Source organism: Anguilla rostrata, chromosome 2, assembly GCF_018555375.3.
Source record: "Anguilla rostrata isolate EN2019 chromosome 2, ASM1855537v3, whole genome shotgun sequence".
Lineage (NCBI taxonomy): Eukaryota > Metazoa > Chordata > Actinopteri > Anguilliformes > Anguillidae > Anguilla > Anguilla rostrata.
The window spans coordinates 10,570,170-10,591,029 of NC_057934.1; the positions used below are offsets into that span (position 1 = coordinate 10,570,170).

A 20,860-nucleotide genomic window follows, 5' to 3' on the forward strand; every position below is an offset into this window, starting at 1 on the left:
GCTTGATTAATCGGGTCACCAAGGGGCATAACTGAAAACCAGCTATTAATCTGTGATGGAATTTGAACGCACTTTGACCATTAAAAAGCTTTCTACTGAATCACCAAAATGCCTTAATAGCTATAATATCCAATCTGAAGACAGAAGCTAAAAATGTCTTCACAAAATGTAATTTTATTATTCTTACAAGACAATTTCATCCATACCACAACAACAAAAACTGGTGGCCACAATTCAATGCCGAATCAAATATAGAATAACGTGCCCTTTGAAAGAATGTTTTTGATATGGTGGACAGAAGTTCTCTGACATGTTTGTGTGGACTCTATGTACATGCCAAAAACATCAATTGTTGAAGACAGCACAGAACGTTCTGATACAAATATCAATGGTTTACAGAAGACTTGGTGATGAGCATGAAGGACACTATAACATCAGTCAGGTGAAGCGGTTTTATTTCTGATAGATATATGACCTTCAAATATGACCTTCAGCTGGAAGGCTAATTAAATATATAGATATTTTTCCACTCTAGTACAGCTGTATCTACTGTCAGCTTTTTGTTGCATACAACCATTTTATTGACATTCATATAGTTTGAAGTCACTTTTCACTTTGGTACAAGGCAGGCCATTTGCATACAAAACACCAACTGTACTACATCAAACTCTAATCTAGACTATCTTCACCTCAGTAGACCACAAAGTTTCACAACATAAACCTTATTAGATGTACATTATTACACTGTTACTACTTCGGCTCTACGTACTTGCTCCGAAAGGGTGAAAAAGATCACCTTATTGTGGATAAAAGAACATTTTATTCCTGAAGACTTTGAGGGCAGAAAAACAAAGCACTCAAGACTGTTATGCTCAGGTGGCCACTGCCCCCGCAGTCTCCCCGCTCGTACACTTTCACCGCTGCTGCTGGCTTTCGCCCTCTGAGAGGTTAGATCCCTGAGCTAAGCGAGGCCTCTCAACGTGCGCTAACACTCGCAACGCAAAGCGCATTTCAACCTTTTCGACAAAACTGTTTATTTCCAAACAAAAAAAAGCGTCTCGCTCAGAAGTGGAGGCGATGGTGGGAAGACGGCGACTCGTCATCCAAAACAAAGCTTGTTTTTTAAATTCTGCTCATCCAGGGATGGTAAAAAAAAAAGGGCCGTCTGGGACGCCGAGTTGCGCTTTGAAATCGGCCGTCGCAGACTTTCGCTCGCAGCGCTGGAGCCGCTCGGCGTGGCGCGGCTAGGCTCTGCCCTCGCGGGGACCGCGGGAAACAGCTGCTTGATTTCATGCTCCGCGAGCGTCTGCGGTTTAATTGGACGACGGGCCGTGGGGAGGGCCCGTGAGACCGCACGCCAGAACGGCAGGTGGAGCCTGGCCGGGGTTCTGTACGCAACGTAGAATCAAAAACACTCAACAAAAACACATCAGCCACAGTCTGCAGACTTACAGAACACTTTCCACAATGTCTCCACGGTATAAGAACGTTATGAAAAAAATAAATAATGTAATCTGGGTTTGTAATATTGGAAGCATGGAGAACATTAGCTAAAGTTATTATTTTTGTTTTGAGGGTGGCATTTACATTTCCGGCATAAGTATGTTCTTTATGATTGGTGCCGTTCCTCACTAGCGAACATGCCGGAGGCCTGGTGACCTTCAAACATTATACGCAGGGTATATTCGTTTATCGCTAAGACACAGGAGCACTGAGAGAACTGATTAGTTTAGAACGATAAAGAACGTAATATTACAAGCTGTTGTCAGAAAATTAATTTGGTGCAATATGTGGCAATATACAGGGAACGCGATCCGTGCAAAAGTAGTCATCGTCAGGTGGTCAGCAGGAAGAGGACCAATATTAGAATCCAAGACACAAACAGCCACAGCCACAGCCACCCTGGCAACAGATTTCTCAGTAATGACCCGTGTTTGCAGAAGACGGTGATGTCACGCCAGGTAGGCTACTGCAGAAGGTGAGCAGCGACACGCCCCCTTTTCCTGTCCGTTAGCTCTGGCGCTCTCCCAGCTAAAACACTTTGGTGGCAATAATCCATTACGAGCACAGTTTAATCGTTTAGAATTACAGATCGTGATGTCCTCTGGGGAAAGTACAGCGCTCCATAACTTGAATGGACAACATCATTACTAATGAGCCATCTGTGATTTGTACAAGCTGAACCAAGTCCAAAGCATACACCAGAATTTATAACGCTCTTTGCTGGGCACCAGGATAGCAAATACTTATCATGAAAATTTAAACAATGGCATATGCACTGACAAGGTTGTAATTTGGATTATGCATCCGATTCTGTATGCGTGCATTAATGTCTTAGTGAACTAAAACTCACAAACATTGTTAAACAGATTATAAATGCATATCAATGACATAATAAAAAGGGATATAACAAATGCTGGGTACTCCGCTGACCTTTATTGTTTAATCAATAATGAAATTAATTAACTGCTAAAGCATAATGGCTTGATTAATAACACATATTTAACTAGAAAAATACCATAAATAAAAAGAAAAACTAGGTTTATCATTCTAGGTTTCATAAACTAATATTAATTTACCGAAGTGTACTAACAATTGTACATTTTTTTATATATGCACAAAAAGTACAGAAAGAGGGGTTATCAAATAGGACTGACCTCAGATCTGAGATGAACAATTAAAAGAAGGCTTTCAATGTTACTTTTCTTTACTTTTATGAAAATGTAGTCACCCATGCAAATAGCAGCACTACTATATACTGTATATACATTTTAGGTTTAATGATGCACTGACTAGCGGTGCATACTTCAGCAAAAGAAAAGAAAGTTAAACAGATAGACCAGAGTGTGCTCTCTTTTCACTTTTATTCAAATTAATTGAATAAAATGAATATGCTGAATGCACTGTTCCAATACATTTGAAATATATGCTCATCCACACAGATAATAAGACCAATCCTCTAATAACAGCACATTTATTGCCAGTGAAAGCTGGGGCATTTGCAGTGTAGTATAATGGGTAAGGAACTGGTCTTATACCCAAAATTTTGCATGTTCGATTCCCAGGTAGGACACTGCCATTGTACCCTTGAGTAAAGTACTTAACCCGCATTGCTTGAGTATATATCCAGCTGTACAAATGGATGCAATGTAAATGCCATGTAAAATGTTGTGCAAATCGTTCTGGATAAGAGCGTCTGCTAAATGCCTGTAATGTAATGTAATATAACTGATCCCTGACAGTGCACATGGACTACTGAGGAAGAACAGAGCTTACCTTGGTGCAGAGAGAGTGCAAAGCCGTGAAATCCCATTTCTTTGCATGGGCCGCATTGTAACGCAATATGGCATCCTAAAACGAGACATTTCCGAGGGTCACCTTCAATACCAACACATTAGTTCTTACTCCCAGTAGTTTCAACTACTTAAGAGCAAGAAGTTTCAACGACTTTTTTTTATTTTTATTTTTTTTAATCCTTGTGATAAAAATGTTAAGCATGGCACGTGTTGTTGACCGAAATGCTCTGAACATTTATTTGATTTTCTACATGGCAGGCAAGGAATGAATACAAAAAGAATTCACACAAAATACATTTGTTTATTCATTTTGTAAGACAACAGAGCAAACTCGCTCCCTTCTCCATTTCTCTCTCAGTCTAATAAGTCAGATAATGTTCATAATGCACTTGCCTGCAGGATGCTGCATGGTAAGGATGTTTTCCTTGTGCTTTTTGTGCCACCCTGTGGTCATTCTTATAATAACTCCAGGAAGTGACCTGCAGCTGCATTTAGCTGTGCAAATTACCTTGAGCCAGGTACGCATCCAGTAACATAGTTCAAAAAATTTCACACCTTTACTAGACTTTATACAGGACCTAGGCATTGAACATTAATAAAGGAGACCACATAATGACCGTGCCGTTAGAGAATACTGCAGAGAAAAACTCTCTTACCTGCACATTGCCTGAGCTCTTGAATTCACTTTGCAAAGCTTTCTGGATCAGCTCCCATCTGCTCTGCAACACACTTCCATCCTGAAAGCACAAGATCTCTCCAGTAAGGGCCTCTGCGATAAACTCTCATTCAACAGCATTTCCAGAAAAAAATACTTTTGTCAAAAAATAAAAGTACTAAAGACAACAACAGAGGCCAACTGGGCTTGGGGTATAATCAGCAGTCATGCAGTCCCCACGGACACAAAGTAAAATGTGAACACAGTAAAGTGTATAATGCTCTCAATAAGCCCTTTCAGGATGAAGAGGAAATATATATATATATTTTTTTTTTTAATCTTAAATTTCACAAATTAAATGTCAATTGTTGACTTTGCATATGTAATTCATGACTGAAGTATGCTCCTGCTTTTACCCTCTGCTCTGCTTTTTAATTACTGTTACAGTACTCTCTCGTTTCCCATTTGATGTTTGTAACTTGTTAGTCAACTGTTTTGTAGTGCAACTTTGTGTTTTACGTCTGGTCGCCCTTGCAAAAGAGATTTCAGTGTCAATGAGGCTTTTCCTGGTTAAATAAATGTTAAATAAAAAAAACTTTAAAAAAAATGTATTTAAACCAACATATGTTTAGATACATACATCGACATCAACGCAGTGAATTACAGTCAGGCAGCCTTTGCAAAAGTCTGGCGAGATTTATTTGTGGTTAGCTTGTCCACCTGTCTGTGAGTGTGAATCGGACATTGACCGTTACCTCTTCCGCAGGGAAGAGGTTCTTTTCGGAACAGGGCATCTTCACGGAGACGTCATCCCAGGCGTCTTTGAACTTGGTGGGATATGGCACAGTAACCCCTTCATCTCGCAGCAGGTCTGTCTGCCAGTTAAAATACGTACAGTCACCAACATCAGAGCGCCATTGTGCGAAAGGAGCAATACAAACCCCCTTTTCTGTCAATACTTCTCACCAGAGGATTATCAATCACAATATAACAATGAATGACACAAATTTCAGTGAGGTTTCTGTCTCCATGTCAAAATCACAAGGGGGAAAAAAAATCTGTGGTCCACCAAAACAGATTATCTGCATTCCAAACTAAATCACACCCTTTAGAATCACCATTCGATATATATATTAAGCATGCCCAGCGTACGGGCGGTATAAGCAGGAAGGCAGAAGTATGGAGGAGAGTCTCACCCTAATCATGACGGCGTGGTTTTGCGCCGGCTTCAGGTGCGGAAGGGGATGGCCGCACTGCGGCATTCTCTTCAGCTCGTCTATCGGGGTGCCCAGCCACTTGGGTCCAGCTGCTGGGGCTCCCCTGCCGCTGCCGTGCCCCTCCTCTCTGCCCGGTAGACTGCACACCCAAAAACACCGGAGGACAGGCACCATATTATCCTGCGCTCAGTACAGGAGCGTATCGCATATCTTCAGGCCTACTCAATACTTACTGTTCGTTTTATTACCCCAAAAAAAAATATTATGATGTGTAAGAATAAAAAGTAAATTCTTGTCCATTTCAGTACAGAGGACCACATGTTTTGAGTGAGGTAGGCATCCTGAAATTCTTCAGTAAAGAACTATAATAGCATAAAGTGTTCTGGATTTTCAATGCCTTAAAACTTGCGAAGCATCAAGCTGGATTCTACAGCAAATTATAAGTAAACCAAACCATTGGAACAGTATCAGCATAATGAGGCCACCTCAGTTTTGAACTGGCATTCATTTGAAAAATTCTTTTTTTTGTTCTTGCTAAAACAGGATTTTCTTTTATAATAAAAAAAAAATTTAATCAAATTTTGAGTGTTAAATTTTACTCATTCATGTAAAGATGAACAGCATATGTGTATCACAGTAATGGAGCCAAGAAGCTTCCCACATCTTGTGTCCCACCTGGCTAGGCTAAATTCAGGCCTGCTGAAGATTGCTCCTCAGAAAACAGATGCTGATTAAGCAGATTAGGAGCGTATGCCATCCAAGGAGTTTTGGAAAGCACACTGAAGCCAGGGCTTCATGCATGATGAGACAGGCTAATTAGCCAAGCTGGCCTGCTAGTTAGCCAAATAGCTAATCGACTTTGCTGAAGCATTTAAGTTATTTATTAATGTATGCATATGAGGTCATTTTGTTTAGATTTTGAAGTCACATTTAAATGAAAATACACCACATGACCAAAAGTATCTGGACACCCCTTGGTCTTGGCTTGGCTGTTTTTCCAGGTTTGTGCTAGGTCCCTACCACAGAAGGCAAATCTTAATGCTACACCATACAGTCACATTCTAGATGATTCTGTGCCTGCCCAACAGTTTGGGGAAGGTCCTTTCCTGTTTCAGTATGAGAGTTCCCCCGGGCACACAGCGAGGTCCATACAGAAATGGTTTTGTCGAGAACGTCGTGGAAGAACTTGACTGGCCCGCACAGAGCCCTGACCTCAACTCCACCCAACACTTTTGGGATCAACTGGAAAGCCAACAGCAAGCCAGGCCCAGTCACCCAATCAGTGCCCGACCTCACTTATGCTCTTCTGGCTGAATGGAAGCGAATCCCTGCAGCAACGCTCCAACATCTAGCATAAAGCCTTCCCAGAAGAGCCGAGGTTGTTATAGCAGCAAAGAGTGGACCAACTCCATATTAATGCCCATCATTTTGGATGAGATGTTGAATGCCAGGCTTCCACACACTTTTGGCCATGTAGCGTATGTTCTGATTAAGAAGTGACTGCAGCTGATCAACCGCCTCGACTGCAGGACACCCAGCTACTTCCATATATTGGTACTGGTGCGGTGACAAACAAGGCAATCTTAGGTAAAGTTCTTATAAGTTTCTTTGTATTTGTATCTAAATAGCAAAATAGATGGTCTCGAGAGCAACGTTCAACACGCAAGAGACTGAAGATGCAAGCAATTACTGTCACAAGTTTGTTCAGCAGTTGCTGCTGTATACGCATAGAAGTGTGCTCTCATTTTCCCAGTAGTCACAAAGCCAGTCCCATTAAACAAAGTTATGTCTTTGTGCAATTACACAAAGGAAACATATAAAAAGGCCCAAAAAACTTCTGGCAATTATTTTCTGCACAGCTGCTGTCAGAGGGAGCAAGCAGGGAATTGTATGAGGCCGTTAAAAAAAAAAAAAAAGTTTCCCAAAAATATTTTCTTTTTCTGTGGCTCGTGGCATATAAAAGATAAAAGGATGAACTACCAGGGAAAAAGACAAAAACAAGGACAGAAAATGCAAGGGTGCGATTATAATACCACTGTATAGCAAACTGAAGCTGGTTTCACTCACAATGAAAGGGTCCTTTTAGGCATAAATGTGTCAATATGAGAAATTAATCTCTCTTTCTTCTTATTTTCCCACCCCATGGAGGAAGCGGATGCTGCTACTGTATCCCCCCGGAAGATCCCATTTTTCTGGTAACAACATAATGAAAGTATTTCTCTGTACTTACATAAGGGCAGCAAAGACCACATATCTGCAATATAAAATTCTGTGCAAAACACGCCAGCACTTCAAAACCAACAAATGCAGAGAATTCTCTTTTCGGTGTTTTTCCTGATTAATAACATACACGGATAACTCAAGATCATCAAACAGATCATCAACTCAACCAATCTTCATTAACTTTTAACCGCACATTTCAGGAATGAGTGACAAAGTGTTTCAGGCTAAAATCATACACTGCATCTAGACTTCAAGTCTCTCTGATTACCAACGTGAGGTCAGAACCAGCAGAGACTAAAATAAACATGACACACGAGCATAACCAGTTTCACAAGATGGCAAAAGTGCGTTTTACTGTAGCAGTAGCATAAATACCATTAGGCCAACTTCATGAACAAAAAGACTTTGACTTCCCAAGTGATACTACACATTGGCACATTCCAGTACAACTTTAAAAAACAATGGGTGCAACTATAACTTATGTAATGTATATAAAGTACACCACTGTTTAATCACTAATCATTACTTAGGCTATCTACACAAATGGACTAAAAAGGTATAAAACCTCTCTTATAAATCATTACCATAACTAACTTAACAGAAATACGATTTGAGTAAGCTAGACGTTAACCACAGTCTACTAGCACATATTCAGTTAAGACATTAGGATAATATAGCCTAAATCTACTCAAAGGAAGACAAAGTTAGACAGACCGTCACAAGCCTAATGCAAATGCATGCAATGACAACCAAGAAAGCAGTAAAAATCCCAAGTAGTTCATGTCCACCGAAAAACACAGTGACAGTCCCGTTAGTTTGCTCCATCGAGCTGGGGTCCTGATCTACAGCACTGAACGGATGCACTTTCATACACAAAGCCCTAAATCAGTCCTAAAGCAGCTGTCCCCTGGCTTCAAAATGAAAAGCGGATGCAGGCGGAACACTTTCATTTTCATTTTCTCCACACTGCACAGTCATAAGGGGGAAAAGACAAGCTAAAGCACAGCAGTACATTGCTATCAAAATCAACCAAGCTTTTCTGTAACCATGAAAAAACATAGGAAACAAATACTATATTAAGCCTAACTTATTAATTTCAGATTTTAAATCAGTTTTTTTTAGTCCTGAAACCAACAAAGTTATTGTGCTACTCAGTATGGTCATTTGGATGCATGCCATCTAGGCTACATTTTATCCAATCAGCCGTGCGACCATCAGAAGTTGCCAATCCGAAGTGAACTTGAAATATCCATGCAAAACAGTCATGGCCAGTTCTAGTGCTCTATAAATAACACGCTTCACATCAAGAGAAATTGTCATTAATTCTCTGTACATAAATTTGAACTTAAAATGCCAAAAAAATGAACGCACTGGATCCAAGATGAAATTACATACTATAAGAGGTAAAAGAAAAGTTTTGGGTTTTATTCTAAGAGATACAATACTCTGACATAAGTGCACTCCAGAACCTTCCCTGTCCCCTTCATACAATGCCATTTGAATATAATATGACAATCCATTCGAACTACAAAATCACAACACTATCATGCATGGAAACAATTAAGTGTGTAGGTAGTCCTTTTCTTAAGTCCTACCAAATACACAAAGAGCTTAATTAGTTTTGTATATGGCAGGAGAAGACTCTACCTTGCTGATGGGGTGTGTGACCGAGATCTCGGAAAGAATTCTGTGATTTTTGAGTCACGTTTGACAGAGCCCTTTGAAGCCGATGAGGATGGGCCCGCTGTCTGGCGCTTGTCGGAATCGCCAGCGTCCGTGACCTCAGCCGTGATGTCATCTCGGGCCTCTTGGCTTGGGGATTTCTGGTCCTCGGCAGGCGTGTCGCCTGAATGCTTGGCTTCTGCCGATTTGTCCGTTGCTGGGGAGAGCTCCTCTGGGGCACCGCAGGTCGGGGCCTGGTCCACTGTTGTGGTGGACTGTGGAGGGGTGCAAGGGGCACTTTCAGGACCTGGCATCTCCACATCCAGAGTACCAGTTTCTTCACTGGGGATTACTTCATGGTCAACTTCAGCCATCTCTTTGGGCTTCACCACCCAGTCTTCAAGAGTGCTGGTCTTCTTGGCCTTCTGTTCACTGAGACAGCTTTTCTGAACACCGGATTTTGTGGTGACATCACACTCTCCTTTTGGTGAGACAGCCTGCAGACTAACAAAATTCATAGGCTCCTTGCTGACATTTTCCAAAAAGGCAACCTTTTGGAAGTGATCCAACTTCTCTTTCTCTTTTCCCACCTGGTCTTCATTTTTTGTTCTGTAGAACAAGATTTAATTAGGTTTAGTTGTGAACAATGTGAGAGCTGGATATTCTGTTTCAAAAACCAAGCTTGATTAAACATGTTGAAAAAATTACTTTCTTCATCTTTTTCTAACCTCAAGGTTAAAACACTTGGAATAAGAGAGGGTTAAATAAGCACCATTCTCATAATATTTACATTAAAACACACAGGCCACTAGGAATAACCAAACTATATGTTCCAAAATTTGAGGAAAATGTTTTTATGTGCCTATTATACCCATTTTTAGCAATTTCACAGATGCATGACGTCATTACAAAAACATACCCTCTGTAACACAGTAACGTTACAGAGAGTCACTTATAAAAATTAATAAAAATTAATTACTTTTCTGTGTCCATCGCAATATCCTCCATTCTCACAGAGCAAGCATGAGAGGTCTTCTGTTTGATATCTGTTTAAAAAAATATATTTAACAAGAAACAATTAAGTAAAGGTTGTGCGTACCACAAATGCGTACCACGATGACAGATGTTTAAATGGAGTAAAAACAGTAGTGCAGTGGGACTGTCACTACTAAATGTATGAGATGACATTTTACAACACCGTATAATTTTTGTCAGAATGCAAACTCGCTTTAGGGCGGAAGGTGACATTCGAGAGAAAGAGAGTGAGAGACCTTTAAAGTAATTGTCCAGTTTAGCCTCCCTCTGTACCCCTTTGATTGAAATCGGCCGCTCTGGTTTCTTTGTAGTGGCAGGTGAGTGGATGTCAACGTCCAACCTCAGTCTCTTTCTTACCGGCTCAGAGTCAGATAGGGCAGTCATGCTTCGAAGAGTGAAAATATGGGAGTTTATTCCTCAAAACAATAACGTACAGCACTTTTCTTTGGTGGTCAATGCATTAAACCATGGAACATGCACAGTACTTAACATTCGCTACATTTAATTTTGTACACCGGTGCTGTTTTCGTGAATAAAGAACTGAACAGGTAGCCAGTTAAATACCATACTTACAATAGAAATTTTGTTATTAGCGAGGCGTTTTGATGATGGTATATTCCGTTGTGTTTCAAACAATGCCTGGCACCACCTTTCCTCAATCTTTGAACGTACTCGAATATGATTTTTGCAGCCATACGCTACCTACTCGGTGTATTTTCTATGCTCTAGCTAAATACCGTAGCTAGCTATCTAATCTTCCCCAAAATGCTAACTCTACCTGAAAAACAACACGGTATATCCAACCTAGCAGGCTAGCTATCTGGCCAACCTGCTCTAACGTTAGCTTCCTGGCTAACACTTTCGACCGACAAAGACCACGTAGCTATATTTGCACATCATTTTGCTGTAAAGATAACATAAATAAGTGATTTTTTTGCTATTTAGTATTCATTTATTGACGATATTTATTGACGAAGCGCACGAAACTCCAGAAAATAACATCTTCCACAGCTTACACTTTACACTCAGCAAACTGTTTTGTGAACAGAACTGCTTGACGGCAAGCAAAAACAGCCAATTAGAAAGCAATATTTGAAACAGGGCGGGCTCAGAAATAACATCTCTTAGCAACAGTATCGAAAAGAGTTTTCTTGTCGTAAGAGTCTTATTACTGTAAATGTGAATGAATTTGTCTAGTGAAGTGACGTTGTGCGAGATTACTGGTCTCTGTCTGATATATAGGCTGTAGAAATAAGAACTAGACAGTTATGTTATTAGCAGCAGTGGCCTGAAGCCTGCTAATCAGATTTTTGTATTCGCTTGCAAGCAGACAGATCCAGTCTTTGAAACAAATAGATATCTAGCTGCGTAAAGGCTGTCAGCGACGTGTTTCGCAATGTCACAGTGATTCAGCGAAATTCAGTCAGCTCTGTCAGTCCGAAAGCTACCTTGACTTCCATGAGTTTCAATTCTGAAACAGTTTCCCCTTTCGTTAGATAATTATTTTTTGGCTGTAAAACTAGGCTACTCTCCTTATGGTCAAACGAAAACATCAAATAGGCTGTCCTTATGTCTAGCCATACAGTTACCCACTTTAACCCACGAGCGTGCCTAAACGATGTACCAGAAGCGTGATTGTTTATTTCATCCACGGTATGGGTCATGGTCGATCTGGGGGCAGCGTTTGGTGAGGTCGTGTGAGGTGGGGTGTGGTGGGGTGAGTGGGGGAGGGTATTTTTTCTACACTAATACTTTTATTCTTCAGCAATAACACAAATCATTGCAATAGGAAAAAGGGACATCCTGAATAATCATGGACCGCAATATAACCAGTTCATGTTTTTTTTAAGGTAGACCTATTTATAATAATATTATGCAAACAACCGAAAACTTCAGGACTTCTGCATCTATGTGCTTTCAAGTAGAATGAAACATTTTCATAGCATCTGAAAACATTTATCTCCGTATCTTATTAAATATATGTGTGCGTATGTGCGTATATTTATGCGACAACGTGTGTGTTTATGCAAGTGCACGTGTGATTGTTTGATCTTCTGTATGTTTTGCTCTCTTTTATCCGCTCAGGCATTGTTGACAAAATAATGATGACAATTTCTTGGCTGTGATCTGTGCACTGCGAGCAGCAAGTTGCAACTGCTGATCTGGCGATCCATCACACCTGGGCAGATCTGGCACCTCTGTCCTGTTTGGACTGGCCCTCTGGCTCATCCCTCATCATGCAGCCCAGGGGGGCTGTGTGCTGAAGATTGTTTAGGAAACATCCAAGAGATTGTGCCACAGTACCAAGAACCACCTCCTTGTTTGCCTTTTGCACATGTAAGATAACTTGAATCATGGATTATGAGAATCGCTACACCCCTAATTATGAGGTGATTTTTTTATTTTTTAGATAAAATGAAACTTACATAGATCAGGTGTGTCAGGCAGTCCTCCACAGTTATGAGATTTCAGGAACGTATGGTGATGCCGCAGTAAATATGTTCCGGACTATACAAACCTGACAGGAGTCAAAGGTGCTACAGTATAACCCATGTTATGTAATCTAGTGGGAGTATTAGAAAAACTCCACTTAAAAAAAGTAAGAAAGCAGTAACTAAATCAATGATGTGTGAATATCAGACACAATAAATTTGATTAATATCTGGAATATCCAGTGTTTCAATACAATAATTGCTTAGATATGCTAGGAAAAACACAAACTCAGGTGACTTTGAATAGAGAAAGCCATTCAGTTCCATATAGGGAATGTATTTGGATCACTTCTGACCTGGCTTGTGCATACTTGGAGTAGTAACAGGAAACAATCTAATAAGTAAAAAAGTAGAAATAAAAACCATAATTTATAAACATTGAAAACAATTTTTTTGAAGAACATCTAGAATATTAAATAAAGAATTGGTTGATTACAAAGACTCAAAGAAACACTTGGCCGGGTCATTTTTGACCCAGTTTGTGCATTCTAGGTTAAATGAAATCCTTGCTCCATTGAAATATTTTGCAGAATAATCTTTCTTGTTGTCAGGACATTTTTACATATCACAGTCTCCACAAAATGAGGTTGTGCTTCCCTGTACCATATAGATGCCATCCCTTCAAAGTTTTTTTTTTTTTATAACTGCCTCATCACAAAAGAACAGTAGTTGCAGAGCACTTTATCCATCAATGAAATTTTATTGTGGTTATCAGTTTATTAGCCATTCGTTTTAATCAATCTTATATTTTACAATTTGCGTTAAGACATTAATGATCATAAGTGTTACTTTAATATACTTTTCTCAGATTTTAAAACTCACAAGAATGCATACTTTTTAAAAACACCCTTAAAGACAAAATCATAGTTCATAAAACATGGCTGATGTGTTACTGTGCCTTTACAAATTACATACTGTTGTGATATTGGTTTCAATACAGAAGTTTCCAGATGATTTTTCATGAACTGCGTTCAACATGAAACTAGTAACAATAAGAATAGTGCAATTAGAATGTTCCATCGGTTTCGATACATGTTTACCAAAATCAATATAGCAAAATGAGAGCAAGAAATACATTGAACTGTGTACATGTAAGGCACGTTTCATCAACAAAAAGGACCAGTTTTCCAGGAACAAATGTACACAGTTCACTATGTGGTCGAGACTAAAACATTTGTCATTGTGACCGATGACTCTTGATTGTCACCATTGTGCTCGGGTTGAAGCCTCTTCCATTTGTCCTTATTTAGGATTGACAATTTTCATGGCAACATAGTTCTGAAAAAGACAAGTAGCCCAGAAGTCAGCCTCAAGTGTAACCCTGATCAGTGTTGATACAATGTGTGCGGAGCCTTAAAAATGTTAAATCAATACATTTCCTCAAAATCATCCTAACGTTGAGCCTGTTACCCGCTTTAGTTTATATTCAGCGTAGCCTATGAGCTCCGTTTTATATACAGTGATTTTAAATGACACTACTCATCCTTATATATTGAGATAAGGCATTTTAAATGCAGGCAGCATTAGTATCCACGTGTCCATCTCAAAGTTCCAGTCTTCTGAGATGTAATCCTTTTCAAAATGATCAATGGTCAAAGCGATAACCTAATAGGCAATTCTGAGCTTTAAACATCTCCCAGCATGCACAGCCCCAGCCAAACGTCGCAGCGAGATGTTACCCTTACCGGTAAGGAATACAGGAGGATGGCAATGAAGAGTCCCACCAGTATGAGAATGATGAGTCCAATGAAGAGCCATTTGAATCTGCGCCACACAATGAATTTCATGGTTTTGCAGGGATTCGTAAACCAAAAGAAAGATGTTTCCGGACGTCTGTAAGGGGAGGAAATGCCAACGTCAGAAAACCAGTCATTCATTCCAACGTCACCTTACTGTGGAAAAAATGCCTTACGTTTACAGGCCTAAGCACACCTGGCTACTGTTTCTACATAATACCTACAATAGTCGATACACAACTAGTATAGCTAGTTGAAGTGAGGTATTATGATTCCTGTTGGACTGATAATACTGTATGTTAAGATGCGTGTGAATTTTATGGATCTGTTTCCTTTGAAGTTACTGGTGGAAAAGCACTTCTTTATTTAGGTAATTTTATTCTAAACTTACATTTACATAAAGTGTATAAATCACACCCAGAATAAGACCGTCTGTTAAATAATCAAATTGCAAATAATTGAAGGGGATTAACAGTGTGACCCGTGACCTTTAGCATGTGTAAAAATGGTGAGTGAGCAGTGCTTCCTTACTTAGGAGGATCCAGCTTTGGGTTCATGTTGGGTTCATCCCTTCCTTTTCCAGCAGGCTTCTCCTCAGAATCTTTCTCAGTCACAATTTCCAGAGTCATCTCAACCTTTCCCTGGAGGAAGCAGATGCACAACCCTCACACACGTTACAACACGCATCCATACATTCCAGCACAAGTGAGACCCCAACATCTTCACATTCCAAGTGTCCTTTAATCCTGTCACCATTCACAAAGTTTATTCACAGCATAGCATATGTAAATGCCAAATTGGGACAGATTCAAAGTTATATCTAGGCAATGTAAGGGTTAATACTTTGAGCTCTCATTGCTCAATACTGTCTTGTATCAGCCAGTTTACTCACGCCCAACTCTTTGTTTCCGTCTTTCTCAATCATGCATGGCCACCAGCCTCTGACAGACTTCTGAGCAAACAGTGATTTCGTGAGGTCGTTTTTGGGAGGGGCAGCTCCGCCCAGATCTGGGAGCATTTTCAAGCTGCACCTTTCTGACGTCTTGGCTGGGGGGATCAAGTTCTGCAAATCCAGTTCAATGCTGCCTGTTGCAGAAAAAACAGTATAGGATATCACAATCACTGATGTGTACACAATTTAGAATCAGTTAGACACAACCAACTGACTGATTATGTTGCAAGTTGTAGCATACAATATCAAAGTGTTTCATTTTACTTCCTGAAAGACATAAAATGCCTCTCACCTAAGTAGTCATCCAGTGAGAATTTGTCGTTATCCCAAATCTGAACAATCAGCCTCGGGGGTATCCTGAATTCGGTTTTGTCAAGACTCCAAAAATGTTCCTGTGGTAAAAGAATTACCTTATTACTGTCATAACTATATGCTGCTGCCTGAAAAGGAACAGCAAATTAAGCATAAAATAAACATTGGGAGTGGTCATGATTACACGGAATTAGCTACGTAAACCGTTTTGTTCATGAGCCAGGAATAGAACCACCTCAAGGACTTCTGTTGTTCTCTTCACACTTTAAATGTTTGTTTAACCAAAATGACTGTTTGTTTAACCAGTCATTAAACTGACTCACTTTTTTGGACACGAGGCACAGCTGTTCAGCAGGCAAGTAGTCAAAGCCAAAAACTAATCTCCAGTTGAAATTTCCGTCTCCATCTAGGGACCTGTAGTGGACGTCAGTCTTTTGTTTGTCCTCTTCCATTCCCGGCATCCACCTAGTGGTCCACACAACAGCAACATCCAAACTTGATTGAGTCTTGTTTAGCTGTGGCACGACTGAAACAGTGTCTTTGTATATAACATTACCATTGTAAATTTGATTTATGACAAATGCATGACTGACAGGATAAATGTAAAATCTTGCTAAAATAATCCCCTCCGAACAGCATTACCCTTTGACGTAGATGTCACTCATGTGCTCCCCGGTGATGCTGGTTTCGTCCAAAATGACATCGGTTGTGTTCCAGATGATGGCACGCAAGAAATGCCTGTTGAGCGTAAGAAAAGAAAGAAACGTAAGGATAAAGCGTGCTGATAGACGAAAGTGAGTTACCGATTTGTAAATTAACTCGAGGCCAGCTCCTCACTTTTTCGCTTTGCGGGGCGCAATGTCGAAGGGGGGCCCGGGGATGCCGAGGCTTTTTGGGAATATGTCCACCCACATTTGAACCCTTCCCTAAACATGGAGGGAATGAAAATGAGAACAGATTTATTCCAGCGACTGAAAAAGGACCGTGTGAGCGACACAGGAGCGGCACAGACCTGAGACAGCGTCGGCTGGAAGCTGCTGTACAGCGTTCTGGTCTCCACGTGCTCGGGCACCAGGCCCTGTGTTCTGAGCACGTGCAGAGCGATGCGCTCGTTGGGCGGGCCCAAGTGCTGGTGGATCTCCTTGTTGGCTTCTGTGTTTGAATAAAGCACACCGAGACGGACATTATCAGCTGAAACAATCAGCAACAGGTCCCGGTAAACATGAAGACCCCTGAATGAATGCATCAATAAATCCAAACGTGACTGATATCCCACAATTTCATGGCTTGCAGCAGCTCTCTTTTATAATCTGCAGAAGAAAATCTCCCGTGTGCCTTTAGCCAATGCACCTATTATATTTTAGGAACCAAGTGTACCAAATTCAGAAAGGCTGTACTCTTGGCCTTGGAAAGTTAACGTGTTGCCATTGTCTCCCGTGAAGGGCGGTGGGACTCCTCTCAGCCTAGCCAGATTCTGCAAGATCTGAGAGGGTTTGTGCTGGTCTCGCCATTGGTTTATCCCAGAGCTGTTGGCAGGGACAACAAGAAAGATTCAAGTACATCAATACAGCCAATTTCAAAAACATACTGAAAGTATTGTGTTAAGCTTCATCTGGGTACTTATACTTCCAGTACTAATGAGGAGGTTAGGCATCAATTATTCAGTTAGCAGATGCTACACAGCTAGTGTTTCTCATGTTTTGCATTTCATTCAGTCTAATAGAACTATATCCTCAGGCACAGTGCTCCCAAATGACATTTAACCTGGCAACCGATCTCAAGCCTAGCATCCCTGTCACTATGCCACATAGTTGTCTTGTTAGATGCAGTTCACAACAAATAATACAATTACGTACATGCAGTATGTCTGGGGTAGCCCACAATATGAACCAAAGCGAGACAGAAACCGATTTTCCAGATCAATCACGGTCTCCCCGACTTTCTCATCACGACTCAACAAATCGTAGTCATAGATGGAGATTTTCAGATCTTTGTCTTGAGGAAGGAAGCAGGAAAGTTCAAACATTCTATAACAAGAAAACACAACAGGAGAGCATTTTTAGCTGTACATTTTTTGAAAAAAGACTTCACTGAAAACTGCTTTCCAGACGATTTTGAATTACCTTCCAAACACTGGGTCTAGGGTGTTTGGCTGGTAGTGATCTCGGTCTTCAACTGTTTTCTTGCCCATAGAGATCTTAATATACGGATCACACTGAGGAAATAAAAGCATCATGGTTTGTGTACTGTACTCACACACTGCAAAGACAACAGTGTTTGAGACCCACAGTGAGCTGTAATGTGATGTGGACCCACCATGCCGTTGTTGTCCTTGGGCTGCAGCTGAAGGGCACGGATGATGTAGATCCTGACCAAACACTCCTGAGGTCCACTGTCAGGAAGCTCTCGAAACTGACGAGGGGGAGCAGGAACGCCAGGGTCATCTGACAGAGGGTACACCCTGAAGGACCCCTGAAAATAACCAGAGCACGGTGAACATGCGCATGCTTTTTCTTATCCAGAGCATCTGCTGAAGGCCTCAGTGTAATGAAAGATGTGAAGGTCAAAAATGTCTCAGTTACACAGTGAGAAAGAGGGCATGTATTTGATGCATAAAAAAACAACTCCACTCAAAATAAGACTCAAGCTCATGAGAAGTCATTAATGTAATCAGAATAAATCTAAGAGCGTTGGCCTCGCCTTGAATTCTCCCACCACACTCGGGTCGTCGTCCTTGTCGCCCGACTTGCCCCTCTGCAGTTTGAAGGTCTCACAGAAGTCGGTGAGCCCCCGAAACTCGGGAACATCCTCGAGGTTGCAGTCATAAATCTGAAAGCAGAGACAACACGCTAAGGTAACTTTTTCTCAATTTTGCGACACTTGAAATAACTCCAAACATGAAGATGCCTATTAATTATACAATGACAAATTATTCATTTGAACCATTGTTATCTCACCTTTAAGGTATCATATTCTTTCTGCAGGTACGGCATGCACTTTTCATGGTCTCCAGTGGAGGCATAGAACTTACTCCACCAATCCACTGTTTCTTTTTCCTATGTGATCAATGAGACTGAGCTGACTGAAGGAACAATACAATTGCATGAAACGCAGTACGACATAAATATAACGACTTAAAGCCGTAAATATTAACGCCACATTATTTTCTGAAAGTTGTGTGTAAATATACTTTTGGATCATTTCAAAATTATTTCATACAATCTTTTAAATATCATTAATGTATAAAACATACAGAATCAATTCAGGTGCTCACCTTTTCTGCTTGCTGTTTGGAAAAAAGGATGAGACCCCATGTCATGAAAGACAGAAAATCAGAAAAGTAAGTTTCAAAGGTATGCTAATATGTGAACTCATTATTTAATGACTTCTGACATCTAGAATTACCTAGATTTAAATCAGTCTTACTGTTACAGGGAAAACAATCTAAATATTTGAAAGCAGTAACCATGTTATTGCATACCTTCTTTCAATATAATCATTGATGTGTACATTTTTTTGGAAACTTCTCATTTTCATAAAAAAAATAGCAGCGTTTTTATCAAAATGTCGATTGAATTTCACGGCACACAATGTCTTCCATTGCTGACAATATTGAAGCCATAGACATGAACACTATGGTCTTATTCCACAGTGTTAAACATTGGTCTTCTTTCTATGTAGAGGAGGTATGCAATTGTTTGAGATCTTTTCTCAAACTGGAAATGAAATGGATTTCTGTTGTACTACAGCTGTGACATTAAATTTCAAATCTAACAATCCTCAACTCAAGTCCGAGACTTTGATTTTATAAAATGCACAGTCAATTTTCAACAGTATGAATTAAGGCATGCAGTGTAATTTTCTCTTCATAATCCAGCTTTTATTGTTCAATCATTGTAATTTTCCTTTAATGCACCAATTATTTTTCTTTGTGCACCCAAATCCGTATACCTGGGCCTTGTGCAGGTGATTTTGGAGAAAGTGACAGAGTAAATGTATACATCAGAAGTGTATGAAGTCCAAGTCAACTTGAGCGTTCAAGAATTGAAGAATTTAATTTTGGTATATCAAAGAGTTTCAAATGTAGTACATAATTTCTACCTAGCCTGTAATATGAACCATATGCACACAAATATATGTATTTTGGTTTTTAAATAAGTGGGAATGGCATTTTAAGACAGATTCCGTCATATCTAGTCTTTTATTTATTTGTATTTATGTGCCGTTTATTTAACCAGGATAGTCACATTGAGATTGACATCTCTTTTGCAAGTAAGCCCAGGAGCCAACAAGACTAGTGGAGAGTACAGCAGGGGAGGACAAAATTTAAGCATTTATTATTTTAACAGCAAAATAACTGTCCATTTCACAAAATGCAAGGGAAATTTTGAAGAATAAGAGAAACCGATCATAGCTGAAGGGAATAGCCTATTTAGTGTAAACTATGAATTTGTGTATACATTGTCATTTTACCGGATCAAATATACATAAACTGAAGTCAATTTGAAACCAAGATATTGTTGCCAATGGTATTATTTTGAGGGCCTGAATTTAAGAAATAACTACATCAAGTGCATTTGGACATCATACTCACACCTTCAGCTTCTTTCATTCCAAAATCCCTCTGAAGAAGACAGTGACGAGAAGAGGAGAGATTAAAGCATTGTGACAAAGAAACCTCAGAACCAAAAAAGTGACAGACCCAACACAGCTTTCAGCTCAGGACCTTACATACAAGATGGACAGAAGTGGAGGTCATTTTGCTGACAGCTGCTGACATACTGTGCGTAAACTGCAATTCAGAATGTTAAAGGACACTCTTAATACTGGAGAGTCATCCTTTAAACAGGACCTCCAATGGAAACAAAAACATTGGAAAAAGTGCTGAGAATGGTTAATAAAGACTATCGGTCATTTGGTTCCCATTTTTAAACTGCTTGCTCTTTTTTTGTTATCTGCATTTAAAAAGGCAGACGCTGTTGTTTATAAACACAATGGACCAATGTCCTTTGGGATTTCGGACTCCCTGACAAAGTTCCACTTTCCGGGGTGGTGTTAGCAGACACCAATTTGGCATTTGTTTGAATGCAAATAAATTTATGTAAATCAGCAACCATAAAAACTATACTCCTGGCTACCAAGAACAGACAATTCCCCTTCTAAAAGAGTGACTTTAAAGCCAGAAAGCCAGCAATCCCATAGATCATTGCTATGCTATGTTTACAATGGTCAACCTTTTTAAATTAAAAAAAGCTATTTTTAAACAGGAGCCAAATGAGA

At 40.0% G+C, this 20,860-nt stretch overlaps 2 protein-coding genes and 1 long non-coding RNA gene across 5 annotated transcripts in view; 1 reads left to right on the forward strand and 2 right to left on the reverse strand.

The window, feature by feature from the left end:
• Nucleotides 1-11,163, reverse strand: part of LOC135245898 (poly(ADP-ribose) glycohydrolase-like) — a 48,620-nt gene extending 37,457 nt beyond the window's left edge. Inside the window, exons 1-8 of one of the 3 annotated variants that reach the window (XM_064319273.1) lie at nt 10,662-11,162; nt 10,325-10,473; nt 10,033-10,099; nt 9,039-9,662; nt 5,148-5,307; nt 4,707-4,826; nt 3,953-4,033; nt 3,277-3,351 (exon numbers count right to left, since the gene is read on the reverse strand). In XM_064319273.1, coding sequence (XP_064175343.1) covers nt 3,277-3,351; nt 3,953-4,033; nt 4,707-4,826; nt 5,148-5,307; nt 9,039-9,662; nt 10,033-10,099; nt 10,325-10,473; nt 10,662-10,783 — 1,398 coding nt within the window. In that variant the 5' untranslated portion in view covers nt 10,784-11,162. Of the gene's footprint in view, nt 1-3,276; nt 3,352-3,952; nt 4,034-4,700; nt 4,827-5,147; nt 5,308-9,038; nt 9,663-10,032; nt 10,100-10,324; nt 10,474-10,661 lie in introns of all 3 variants that reach the window. The other 2 variants (XM_064319264.1, XM_064319280.1) reach the window with 2 other exon arrangements.
• A 38-nt stretch (nt 11,164-11,201) lies between these two features.
• On the forward strand, nt 11,202-13,696 carry LOC135245930 (uncharacterized). Its single transcript, XR_010327457.1, has 2 exons — nt 11,202-11,741; nt 12,174-13,696. It is a non-coding gene; the product is annotated as an uncharacterized LOC135245930 (long non-coding RNA).
• The window catches only part of myofl (myoferlin like), a 33,308-nt gene continuing 25,801 nt past the window's right edge, over nt 13,354-20,860 (reverse strand). The window contains exons 39-54 of the mRNA XM_064319318.1: nt 18,855-18,866; nt 18,538-18,636; nt 18,281-18,409; nt 17,897-18,052; nt 17,704-17,795; nt 17,437-17,607; nt 16,958-17,106; nt 16,593-16,732; nt 16,418-16,506; nt 16,223-16,318; nt 15,904-16,045; nt 15,561-15,660; nt 15,209-15,402; nt 14,848-14,957; nt 14,266-14,413; nt 13,354-13,858 (exon numbers count right to left, since the gene is read on the reverse strand). Of these exons, the coding sequence (XP_064175388.1) occupies nt 13,823-13,858; nt 14,266-14,413; nt 14,848-14,957; nt 15,209-15,402; nt 15,561-15,660; nt 15,904-16,045; nt 16,223-16,318; nt 16,418-16,506; nt 16,593-16,732; nt 16,958-17,106; nt 17,437-17,607; nt 17,704-17,795; nt 17,897-18,052; nt 18,281-18,409; nt 18,538-18,636; nt 18,855-18,866 (1,863 nt within the window). The 3' untranslated portion in view covers nt 13,354-13,822. The remainder of the gene's footprint in view (nt 13,859-14,265; nt 14,414-14,847; nt 14,958-15,208; nt 15,403-15,560; nt 15,661-15,903; nt 16,046-16,222; nt 16,319-16,417; nt 16,507-16,592; nt 16,733-16,957; nt 17,107-17,436; nt 17,608-17,703; nt 17,796-17,896; nt 18,053-18,280; nt 18,410-18,537; nt 18,637-18,854; nt 18,867-20,860) is intronic.